This window comes from Asparagus officinalis, chromosome 8 (genome assembly GCF_001876935.1).
Source record: "Asparagus officinalis chromosome 8, Aspof.V1, whole genome shotgun sequence".
Classification (NCBI taxonomy): Eukaryota; Viridiplantae; Streptophyta; class Magnoliopsida; order Asparagales; family Asparagaceae; genus Asparagus; species Asparagus officinalis.
The window spans coordinates 4,027,262-4,040,607 of record NC_033801.1 but is presented as its reverse complement, the minus strand read 5'-3'; the positions used below and the strand labels follow the sequence as shown (position 1 = coordinate 4,040,607).

Here is a 13,346-nt window from a genome sequence, read left to right as displayed (position 1 = left end):
ACGGTTATAGCGACGGAGAAATCTCCGGTCGCTATTTCTATTCCGTCGCAAATTATTTTTGCCGACGAAAATCATTTTTAAGCGACGAAAATTCCGTCGCTAAAAAATTTTAACTTATAAGCGACGGAATTCCGCGCATAAATTTTTTAGCGACGGAATTTCGTCGCTAATCCAAATTTTTTAGCGACGGATGATTCCGTCGCTAAAAAGTATTGAGCTGGCAAAAAACTTGGGCCGGGGAGTGCCCAACGAAATTTGGGCAGCCGCGCCGACTCCCGAGAAGGGATTTATCCCAAATCCTCTTCAATTTCATTTCCCCTCTCTCTTTCATCCGCTCCTCTCGCCCCTTCTTTCTCGTTCTCTTATTCACCCCAAGCCCCCGCCGAGCTCCTCGGCGGTCGTCGCCGCGATGGTTGCACACCCCGCCAGCGGAGCTAGCAAGTCGACCCTCTCGACATCCTCACTAATCAGCCGCGTTCGCCCCACCTCCGTCGTTCCGGCCGTCACCTCCTCCTCAACTCTCCCCTGCCACCCCTCCTCCTTGGCCGCCGCCTCTCGCCTACGTCCCCCTCCAGGCACGACTCCTCCTCCCCCTGTCAGTCACCCCGTCTCCAGAGACTTCCTCTTCGCGCCAGCCTCTCTGCTGCCGAACACCCTCCTCAACGCGTACTGCTCTTCTCTCTCTCGCCCCCTCAATCTCATCTTTTTGTTACTGAAACGTAAAGATGGAGTCTCAAGGTAGTCTGATTGATGCATCGGCAATGGAGCTCCTCTTATGCATCGCACTAATTTGCTGTTGACAGCTCACTGGTTGAAATTTCATTTTTCTTTGCTATGTAATTGGGGTCAACTTGTGTGAATGTTGAATATATCACCAGTGTTCTATACCTAGCTCATCTCATTGGTATATTTGAGGTCCCAACAGAGACTTCATTACACTACCTCCTCACTCTAAATTTAACCTGTCAGATGCACGGAATAATGTTAGTTAGAGCAACAAACTATTTACCCTCTTTCACTCTAATGTTAATTTATCCATGATCACTACTCAGCCTCTCCAATCCAGTTCCGACATCGGCCCCAAATATACAAACATCTCGTTTATTTCCTGCTGAGCCGACATAAGGCAGCTGTAATAATTTAAACACTAAGATCACATCCTCATGCATCTGTATCGATCCTACCATTTATGTTAAAGACCGAGTACCGCACTCCACCATATCACTTCCCTAGTCCTCAATATAGTCACATGTTTGGCTCAAGAGGGAAACAAACATCGAGAAATGCACATTAATCTACGCTAGAAATCTCTTTGGGGAGCGAATGAGATCGAGCGCAAAGTCCGCCGCTAAATTAGTCTCCCTTTATGACGTAAACATTATTGGTCCTATACGCACCCTGCTAATCTTACAAGCCTTTTTATAATTTCATCTTTACTCTTATGTCCCTCATCATGCAACCAACCACCACCGCTCCTGTTCAGATGAGCACACCTGTCAGGCAGTTCATTGCGCTCTTGCCGGTCCAGCGGGAAAACTGAGTCTTCTGTGAAGGAACTGTCGTCCTTCATAACTCAGAAAGATGCTGCATTACTACATCTTAATCGCGTAAATCGGGACATTTAAATGGAGATTTAATCCGGTATTTTAAGGTACCTCACTACGTGCTGCATTCGCTAGAAGCCCAACTATCGATATTATGGAACTTCATATGTTATACCATGTTCTCCTGCTCAATTATATTATCTGGCGATCCCTCGAGATAGGGTTAGGCGTTTGGGATTCACCCGCCGGTTTAGGTTTAACCGGGTTACGGGTCTAGCGGTTCCCTCAACTGTGACATGATCCCTTGTACTATACGATCAAGTTGCCAGACAAACAACTGTCCTGCCTCTAACTTTGGCCGGCGCTTACTCGTTGTCTCCTCTCGTGTACTCATACGTGTACTCGAAGAAACGAACTTGGGACTCATTCCTAACATGAATCCTCTTCTAATACCTTACTAAATATATTCGAGTTAACGGGTTAGGGCTTACGGTTAGGGTTAGTTAGGGGTTATGGGATACGGGTTACGGGGGAAGGGGTGACCCGGGTTACGATGGTAGGGTTAGGGGTTAGCGGTTAGGGTTACTGGGGAGGTTAGGGTTAGTGGTAGGGCTACGGTCGGATGGTGAAGGTGAGGGTGATGGTATAATGGTTAAGGTGAGGGTGAGCGTAGGGGTGAGCCTGGTTAGGGTTAGATAGGGTTAGGGTTACACCTGTGACGGGTGACCGTGTCCGGGGTGATGGTGAGGTATGAGGGTTAGGGGTTAAGGGCTTGGTCGTACGCGGGTGCTAGCGCGCTGGGAGTGACTGCTGAGGGTTTAAGGGTTAGGGTTACGGGTTAGGGTAGCCCGCGGGTGGGTGAGGGTGGTTAGACCGGTGAGCGGTTGGTTTTAGGTTTAGGGTTAGGGGATGGTGAAGGTGAAGGGTTTACGGGGTGAAGGTTCATGCTCAACTCCACATCCTTGCCGCTTACCCGGATGAGTCGTCGAGCGTACGGGGTGAGGGTTACGGTTACGATGCAACGGGTTAGGGTTATGTGAGGGTGAGTAGTGGGGTGATGGTGGAGGCTTGAGCGGTTCATAGGGTTAGGGTTGGTGTACGGGTCGACGGCGTCGGCCGGGATGACTGCTGAGGTTAACGGCGTTACAGGGTTAAGGGTTAAGCGGTGGCGGGTGGGGGGTCGGTTGAGGCCTTGAGGGTCAGCGGGTTTGGGTTTACAGGTTTAGGGTTTAGCCGGGATGTGCAACGGTGACGGTTAGGGTCTTAGGGTTACCGGGTGATGTTTACAACATCGAGCTGGTGAGGTGATTGTGGTGGGTTATCGTCAACTCCATTATACTCGCTAATCTTAACATAGAACTTGCATCACACTGTACACCTCAATACGCCTTTTCGAGCGTAGAAACCGACCAGTAAATACTATGACTACTACCCGCACGCATCTTCTTTATTCTTAGCTTGTCACATACCGCATACAGCGGCATTGTTGGACCCGGCGCTACTCGTTTGTTCTCACGTCCGTACTATATAAACTACATCTTCGAGCTTTGATTGATAAATCAAAGGCCAATATCTTAATCCTTATCTCCCGCCTACTTTTGTGCGCATGATCGCGATCCGATTGGCCCTAACTCCAACTCAAGAGTCCAAGATCTCATTAGGAGATACTTAGGAACCCTACATCCATCCATAGGAAGGACCGTAATGCCGAGTTAAGTACAGCGGGTAGAGTGCTGCGAAATTATTTGACGAAATAAAGTACACTTGAACACACGTATACACCTATAACAGCACGTTACATACATATGGGATATAGAAGCCTTCCTCTGAACAGCCGATCACACACATTGTCCTACATAACTTAACATTGATATATTACCCCGGGGGATCACTGTCACTTCCATTTAAATTTTTAAAATTCTAATGCGGACAATTACCTGACTAAATCGTTATGGCATACCACGTATCGAGGCATTAGACACTTCAGATACACAGGATGCCGAATAGAAAGCTTTTTAGGACTACTCCTGACACCAGCACCATCTACGCGTCAGCCCTAACCGCCATCAGGGCGGGTTACACCATTTCTTTGTCGCTTGTACCCGGAGAAGTTAGTAGGATATGAATAAATGCTCACATAAGGAGTCGACGTAAGTTTGTGCACTCTGTCAACACCCGCATAAATGGATTTGATAGGCTCTTATGTATCTTCTTGGAGTCATCACGTGAAGGCGTCCGGTGATGCAATTAGGGAAGAGTTTAATGGTGTCGAGATCCGACAATTTGAACACAACTGATATTGTTGGAAGATACTTCTTAGCCACCGTGCAGGTCTTCGAGGTGATGTTAAGCACTCAGCTGATAATCGTTTCAAGATGTACCAGCCGATTGATGAGACTTGTTGAGGAAAACGAGTCAACCGTTATAACTCGATGGCCGGTTGCACCGAGTTCACAAGGCTTTTCTTTTTATGTTCGAGGCTTTCTTCATATCCAACAGCTCAGTGGGCAAGTCGGCTTACGACCATGTTCGAGATGATACTTATATAGCACTCGTGCTCAGGAAAGTCATTCAACGACGGCGAGAAGCCACGCATCGCGCCCCCGCGCAGCAGCTTACCTTATCGAACGGTCACAAGATCTGTTGAATACCTGGTCTTGATTACAACAAAGATAGATCTGTCTAAATGACTGCATCGACTTGTACACACTCAACGGGTATTGAAAGGTCTACCGAGGGAATGTCCGAGCGTGTTATCCGTACAACCGCTGGAACCAACAGCAACATACGGTGGACACACCATCTGATGGCATACTCACTCGAATACAAACGGCAGCAGCATCGCTCGTGATACAGGTTCTTCGGATATTTCCTATTATATCCTAGGCTCGCAGGGGGCAGGGCTTGTTATACTGTCTGAGCCGAGCTGGCTGAGAATATGCGATGGCAACTTCGACCCAGAATCGTAAGCGGACGCGCGAACTTGAGACATGCCTGGCTGATGTGAGGATGGGAAGCACACTCGATCGTGAGTTCAATACCCGCTGACTTTGGTAAGGATGGTCCTCCGGAATATTAGGCCCTGGGTCTTCGCTAGCGACTCCGGACATCTTAATCCGTTTGGATCAATAGAGCTCTGGCTATGTCTAATCCTGGCCGAGCCATGTCTGGATTCACACCGTACAACCTGGCCGCCCCGTCGATCGTGCATCGAAGCACGCCGCCATACACATTGATGACGCGCGACTGTCACTGCACTTCGATCCCTGGAGGAGATACCACTTCTCCTGGAAATAGAATGATTGTTTTCTCAACCATCCTAATTGAGACTTGAAGGAGCAATCCTCCTGGGATGGAAGGAGCTCAGAGAACTCCTACGATGCTTATGGTGAAGCAGAGAGGCCTTTCGTACTGCGTGCAAGTGGTCATCGTGGACTGCACAATTAATGACGTTTCCAAGCATATGCGTAACCTTGTCTGGTCAGCATGGTCCGACCGAAGGGTCAGGCCCCCATTGCATCTGTCGGGATTTGCATAGTCAGATTATGAGCAAAGTTCCTCCTGAAATACACCGGGCCGCCCAGTTTCTGTTATTGGGCAAACAACAGAAGCCATGTTCGTCATAGCCCACCCGCTACCAGGAGCACCAAGTTCAGCCCCGCAAGATTAAGTTAGGAACACGTCTGACTCGGCCAATCCCCCCCCCAGAAAGACAGACGGGCCAACACGCCGCCCCCGCTAACCCAAACGTGAACCGGGGGGAAGAAAATCTTGTGACCTTCCCTAAAGCATCCTCTACCTACAAAAATATCTTGGAAAGAAGATTCAACAAAGCAAATCCATCCTCTGGGAGTTGGAGGAAAAATACTTGCCAACCCAAATTACGACAGGGAAAGGGACCGGGTAACCCAAAATTGGAAGGGACAACTAACCCCCCATCGCAACTGGTCCAACCGCACCTCGCATGTGCGTGTCTCTAAGGGGTACATGAATTAGGCCGCCTGGATAGGGCTCAATCCATTCCAGGCATATTACACTTTCAATCTGCATAACAATCGGACGAAGTTAAAAATACGTCACAACACTTGGATCGCCATCGGGCAGCCATCGAGAAGGAAACATATGCGCAGGAATCTCCATTGAACACCTTTGTTGGGCAGGCACGGGCAAACACGAAATCAAAAAGATGATTACAGGGCACTCGAGACCCCCGTAGCAGAATATCGCAACATCCGTAGCGAACTGCGCTATAGATAAGGGCTCGACGGAAAGACTTTGTTTCCCCGACCAGTCGAAGCCCGTGTCAACAGCAGCGCGCTGACTGTCCGACAGGATGAGACCATCCATAAACTAATATGATGATTTATTTAAGTCGCGTGAAGACACCGGATGTTATTGCTTCAAAACATGTTCAGCAAATGCGGATACTTGACGCGACAGCGAAAACTCTACTTGGCGAACTCCGACAGAGCACATGACCCATGCCGCCCATCACTTCTATTCCGTACCGCATGCAACTTCTCCGGTTGCCGTTGCGCAAATCGCTGAGAAGCGAACCTCGCGATGGTGGTGAATGCAATATCATGCGGATTCCTGTCAAGGCAGCTTGTGCTCCAGGTGATTGGATGTCCGAGCGCGATGTTTGAAGAATTAGCATGGGACGATGTACTGTCCAATACAGCTTGTGTAATCAATCACTGAAATTCCTACTATTACCACCGCCCACCCATACGTCCCTTTTACGGTCCATGGCCCCAGGGTGGAACGTCCTCCACAATACACTTTAACATATGAAGAGCGGCATCGGCCAGGACAGCCTTCAATATCGCTACATTGTAACCTGTGCAGCGCAAGTAATTGTTTTTATAGATCGCTCAAACCATCACCATCACTTTGTTAAATTACGTAATATCAGCGTGCGATCTTTAATTTTGTCACAAAGTCATACGCCAGCGCCGAAACTATAAAACTATATGCTATGTAGGTCATCCTGGGGAGCCCCCGCGCACGCGGGGCGCCGCCGGAGGCCGCGTTTCATGCCGCAAACATTTTGATGCCACTACACATCCGCCGCCCGCCCCGCTCTAATCCCCTCTCGCACCCGTCCCATCACTGTGCCACGTCCACACCGGAACGTCGCATACTCGCAGACGCAGACTATTCACGCCCAGTAAATGCCCACAGAACGCAGTTCTGAACAAACTTTAATCCTACGATAGTCGTTACTCCCGCTGGCGGTGTGGAATAATAGGATCAAACCTCCCCCACCAACGAATAATATGACCGGAACATTCTATAGCGACAAAAAAAGACTCGTGCTGAGGCACATAGCCACGACTTCCCCAGGAATGGAGCTAGGAATGCAAGCCGCACAACGTATATACCGTTCTGACGCCACCTGATACTAATTGCTTAACAACAACATGATACCGACACGTAGTATTCTAACTGTTTGAATGCGAGTCATAAGTCACAGTTCGACCATGATTACTAAATCTCCTATTTCCACTGTTGTGAAATGATTTTATTCTGGCAACGTAAATAGGACTTCACCCATCCGAATATGGTCCGCGGCCAGACTCGATTCTTGAACATGCAGAAACAAAAAACAAAAGAGTTATGGACCACCATCACTCCTAGAACAACAAAAAACCACTTCCCTGCATAAAGCTGCAGGGTGAAGTAAATGCTATTTAAAAAATAAAAATGATATCGATATCAATATCCTCGCTGCCAACAGTATAGTTATAAATACTATTGCATGTTTTCTTTTCTTTCACCAGGACTTGACGACGCACCCCGCGGACGCCTATTACCTCGTCTTATAGCGACGGATATTTCCGTCGCTATAAGTCCGTCAGCAAAACCCCATATTCTGGCAGTGGGAGTAGACTCATAACCATGAGACTAAGAATAACCTCTAGGTGAGTCAAGACTAAAGATTGCGCGTTAGACTAAATATTGCGCGTAATTATAAGGGCCCGCTCTAAGCTAATAGACTCTCCGTAAGGGACAGGCTCAAGCCCACAAAATAATATAAAAAAAATCTTATTAATGAAAAGTTGTGTTTTAGGACTAACAATCTTATTAAGAGAAAACAAACTAGATTCTAATAGGACCAAAATTTATGGAAAATAGTAATAACAGAACTATCTTTTAAAGACTCCCTATGATTGAGGAAACAGATTGGTCATCAAACTAGATTTGTTTCCAAATTAAATCAAACACCTAAAACATTATCCAAAATAGTAAATAAACTAACAAAAAAAATCACATATCTTTCAATTCAGAGAGAATTTCATGAAATAGATAGCGACAAGAATAACAGTCAGTTTGGTTAGTTTTGATTCGAAAAAATACCCAATTTTTATATATTGTCCTTTCAATTCTGGCGCATGTTTTGAGAGATACGACTCATTCTTTGTTGCAAGCCAATTTCTTCTGCCGAGCTCCTGTTAGAACTTTTGACAATCTAGTTTCTCCATAAATGCATCCGCAACAGGCTTTACATGATATAATAAACTTATGATTTGCCCAAAGTAGATGCTGTGTGATACCTTCTACCCTCAACATTCACTAAAGACAACATTCCTGACCTATGCCTTTATTCTAAATCTAATAATGTTCCCGTTATATTATATCCCATAATGAAGCAAATTATTTTCTTTGGCGACCATGTGCATGCTTCAATTGTGAGAACCTTAGAGCTCGACAGAAATATAAAGCCAAGAGCTCACTCTCAAATCAAATTGCCACCAATAGGGTAATCTATTTTAAATTTGGCGACCATGTGCATGCTTCAATTGTAAGAACGTACCTTACATCTCGACTGAAATATAAAGCCAAGAGCACGCTCTCTAATGAAATTGCCACCAACAAGAAATCTATTTTAAATTCCATTAATTTGATTATATCTTTCTTTATCTCCTGACGTAAGCTGTTCTAAAGTTTATATTCAAATGGCGAGTTGCCAATTTTGAAAGAAAAAACAAATCACATCGCATCACATCTCATTTTGAAAATGATCTCTAATTTTAAAAATTGGGACATTTTGTTTCTCTTAAAAAAAAAAGACAAACTCAATAATAAACAATAACATGGGATTTGAGAATGGTTGTTATCTAAACCTTTACAAGAAATTATTAGGTGTTCAGTGAGTAATATACCATGTCAATAGAACTATACAAATAGGAGAAGACCATGTGGCACAAACCTCCATGAGTAACTACACATAAATAATTAATATCATTCAAAAGAAATTAATTAATTAATTAATTATTAGTTTTTTTTTAATATTTTATACCCTCTTCCTATTGCTATTGGTGTGGTATAGTGCTCATGGGGGCACCAAAGAATCTTTCAAGCTTTTATTCTCAATCCCGTAGCAGCACTTGAAACAAAATTCACTGTGAATATCGCAAAGAACATTGATTTCTAGCAGCACTTGAAACAAAATTCTGAATATCGCAAAGAACATTGATTTCGTTCCCTTTCAATAATGTGTTAGCTTGACTAAAACAATGAACCTTTGACTAGTAAGATTTATATTGTACGTTTAACATGATTGAAAATGTTAAAATTGGGGGTGGAAACCAACCTCCGCCGGCGACGAGGAGCTCCGACGAGCTCGGAGAAGACGCGACCCTCGAGCCGAAACGCTGATCGGTGCGTTGGTGAACGCGGACGTCCGGTAAGGCCGGACGCGCAAGCCTCAGTGTTATTGGTGGCCGACCCTGCGATCCGCAAAATCCCACTCTCGCGCGTTCATGGCGATTCCCAACACGCCGCGTTCGACGAACGCTCGGGACAGGCTGTCGGCCAGCCTCGTCATCGTTTCCGCATATAAAGAAACCCGGCCTAGGCGTTTTTCGCTGCTCCTCCTCCCGGATTCTTTCCTTCTGGCGGCGGAATGCGCTACACGCCACAAGCGTCCCCTTTGAAATCGCAGCAGCGATTTTACTTCCAATCTCCAGCTCTCATTTGGTTTGAGGGGAGATAGAAAGATTGAAGGAAGAGCATTTAGAAAGGAAGAGGGGCAATTTTTAAAGTGGGTTTTAACACTGTAGCTCTAGTGTTTGTTTGAGGAATCTCAGTTAAGATTTGCTCTTAATTTGTAATTTCTTGTTAGATTAAATAAGAAATTCACTGTGTGGCTCGCCGGCGAACGTTAGGCAGTTTGCCGACCTCAGTAATCTTGTGTACTGTTCTTATTCTGGCGTTTCGCTGCATTAGAGGATCTTCTAGCGTTAAATTTCCCCAAACAATGGTATCAAGAGCGGAAACGATCTAGAGGAGAAGTCAGATGTCAAGTGGGAAGCATGGGCCGCAGATTGGCGGAAACAAGGTGAGATTTAGAGAATGTTTTGATGGTATCAGATTTTCGGCTTCTGGAAATGCAGATAGAAGGCATTATCTGTTCATAAAAATCTGTATCAACCACTATCGTGGGAAAAAGAAGCCAGTTCTATGAGGAAGAGATGTGGAACCTTCTAGATAGACAACGCCCTCGGAGTTATCATGATTCGATGTTGACTCGCAATGTTTGCTTAACATATGCGAAGAGAGACAGACCACGGCAGTCTCTTATTGGCACTCTTTCAAACATGTATTGCAGAAACCACTCAGCGCCGAATCAAAGTTCCATTTTTAGACTGCGGACGGGTTATTCATCTGAACAAATGGCGGAAAGTGCGCGTCCAATAGCCCACGAACAAACCTCAATGACTTAATACGGTTTTACACCCAATTGAGTCAAGTTGAGATTTGAGTTTGAATTGATGAAGTTCGGCGTTGAATAACTTTTATCTTCACCTTACAGAGGTTGGAACGCCTACAGTCACAGCTTGTGGGGAGTAGCCTCTCGGGAAAGAAAAAGTTTGAAGTTCGGGACGAATTCGTGATTTGAGCTTCTTCAGTGAGGAGAGATTCGACGCTCGAGAGACTGGTGAAGTACAACCTCTTCAGTATTGCTCACAAGCAGGCAATTAGGTAGAAAGTTCACCAGAGGAATACGGACGAGGCAAAATCAAGACTAACAGATGGTAGATCACACAGGACAGAGAGGTCCAAATCAAGGAATCAAGCAACAGACTCAGAAGAGCTAATCTGAGTGTTCGAAATTGTGAAAGACCGGGCATTACAAGAATCAGTGCAAGAGTGCAGCAGAGAGAGAGGAAGCGAAGGCAGAGAGTGAATGTCACTATCCACCTCGGAGGAGACCGCGATTAGATATGCTCTTTGGAGAGCTAAGAGGAAACTTGCGGTTGTTAGATTCCAGGAGCGTCGTTCCATGCTTACTCTCAGCAAAGAATTCTTCAAAAAGTATACCCCACGAAATCTTGGCATACCGGCATAATCTTGGTGGATGATTCCAACCATGTCATATTGTGGGCAAAGGGCTGCCGAGCTAAAAAATTAAGTTGAAACGGGTCATTATGGGAGCTGAAGGTCAGCATATTCCGACGAGGAAGATTTAATATCTGGTAGCGCAGTGGCTGGCGAAGTATATACCTAACAGACCTTCCATTGGAGCATGCATTGGAAGATCTCCAAGGGCGCAGATTGAAATTGCACCGAGAGAGGAAGACTGCCGTACTATATGTATGACAGAAGAGTTGCACTGTGTCGAATCTCAGTTGCCAGCAGGCAGATGCAAGACTATCAAAGCTGTTCACGCGCCCACAGACTAGAGACTCGGTCATTATGACAGTAAAGCGGGATGAAAATCTGCACACCAAAGGGAAACTTCCCAGGACTGCATTGTCAGTGGATTGCGATAATGTGTGGAAGATCCATGCATAGTTGGAAGCAGCAGAGGTCAGGCTTTCGACGAGTGCAGAACCCGCAGGAAAGAGACAGACTAGAAGCCTCGTTATCACTTCAAGCATGTGGTGGGGACCAACAACCACCGCCGTCATTGGTTGGAAGAACACTAATTCCGTGACTTTCATCGATGATCACTCTCGGAAAGTAGGGTTACTTTCTGACAGGCATAGTCAGAAGTATTTGAACCGGCTTTCAGGACGATGGCAGCTCGATTGATCTTCGAAATAGAGACCGTCTTGAGCTTCATAAAGCCAAGCTCAGGAGCCGACTAAATGCGCCGGTGAGTCATGAAGACACCGGATTCCAAGACAGTATCTGCTATGAGCACAGGATCAGAATGGACAGGAACCCGTGCCGCGTACGCCTCAGCAAAATTGGTGCCTGACCGCGCGATGAACGTACGTTGACAGAAGGCCAGAAGCGTATCGAGTACAGTTCAGGCCTACCAAGCAGTTCTGACGAACAGAACGGTCAACACAGCAGTTACTTGCATCAACGAGGTCCATCGGTTGATCAGTTGGAGCACAGCAATACCAGTAGGAGGATATGCGTTTCGGAAAGGACGGTAAAACTACTACTATCTAAAAGTTTTCGGTTGTAGTGTATAGCCTTACGTGCAATATTATGTGATCAACGGCAAGAGATAGCTTGCATCCCAATGTCAAGAATACCACTTTTCAATCGGCCTATGGTGAAGATGAGTATCGGCATACGCATTTCGGTGGACAAACGAAAAACAAGAAGGTGATTCCGGCAGCAGGATGTGATTTATTCAACGGCGAGAATGGTGATTTCCTACATGAGCGTACAAACATGCACAAGATGCTGTCAGAGAGGTGAGTCAAGTATTTGTAGGATGGCGAGTGATGTCCGGAGTAACCTCTACGAAGAACCATGCAGCAGGGTCCTCAGCAGAGAGCATGTTGGACAAGATGTGGTAATGGTAGGAGCCCGACGCACCAAGCTCGATTGAAATCTTCTCGTCCTCCAATGTACCAACAGACGAATTATGAATATTGTTGTGGACACGATGGGTGGGGGAGCCTTGAAAGCTTTGAATGAAGTTGTCAGTGTGAGAGTGCGAGCAAGATTGGAGCTTGACAATGAAGATGAAATGAAGTCTTCATATCAAACACAGACGTGGGAACTAGCTGAGTTGCCACGGGTAAAAGGCAGTCCACAACAAATGGGGTACGGTTTTATGTGAAAAGAGGCAGGACGTGTTCCAGAAGATATAAAGCTCCGACTAAGCTTGTCAAAGGTATCTCCAGCAGAAAGGAAGGAATTGACTACACGATATTTTCGCTCCCGTGTAGACTAATACTATCAAGACCGTGATGAGTATTGTAGCAATTGAAGCTCTTATCTCGCAGTTAGACGTGAAGACGGGCGTTTCTTTCATGTGGAATCTCTTAGAAGAGGCTAGATATACATGCACCGGCCTAGAAGGTTTCTCAAGTAAGAAAGAAAGAGAACCTGGTGTGCAGACTCGAATAAGGCTTAGATTATGGCCTGAACAAGCCCCAAGGCGATAGCGCTACAAGAAAGTTTGACGCGAAATTCTGCACAAGAAGCACGTTTCAGAAGTCGCCACTCCGACCCACTGTGCTACTTCCAAAAGTATCAGTCCAGCTATATCTCCTACTTGCTGTATGTTGATGATATTGTTGGTTGCACAGCGTGAGCAATATGGAGACTATCAAGATTTGAAGCAGCAGCATGTCAACGGAAGTTTGACTGAAGGACTTGGAGTCCAAGCTTAAGAAGATCCTTGGAAATGCCAATCGAGAGATAGGAAGAGAGGTCTCATTGCAGTATATTCTCAGACGGACAGTACATCAACCGGCTGTTGCAGAGGCTTCAACGCAATGCCCGGCGACGGCCAAGCTCAGTGAAGACCCCTTAGGCTAGCCATTTTCGATTCTGTGTCAATTAAGGTCAGTCTCCAGTTCGGAGAGAAAGAGAGATTTCTCTCTT

The 13,346-nt window shown here is 46.0% G+C and overlaps 1 protein-coding gene across 1 annotated transcript in view; it reads left to right on the top strand.

The window, feature by feature from the left end:
* LOC109819567 (protein ZINC INDUCED FACILITATOR-LIKE 1-like) overlaps positions 12,400–13,346 on the top strand; it is a 3,993-nt gene continuing 3,046 nt past the window's right edge. Inside the window, exons 1-2 of the mRNA XM_020385324.1 lie at positions 12,400–12,534; positions 13,049–13,100. Of these exons, the coding sequence (XP_020240913.1) occupies positions 12,400–12,534; positions 13,049–13,100 (187 nt within the window). The remainder of the gene's footprint in view (positions 12,535–13,048; positions 13,101–13,346) is intronic.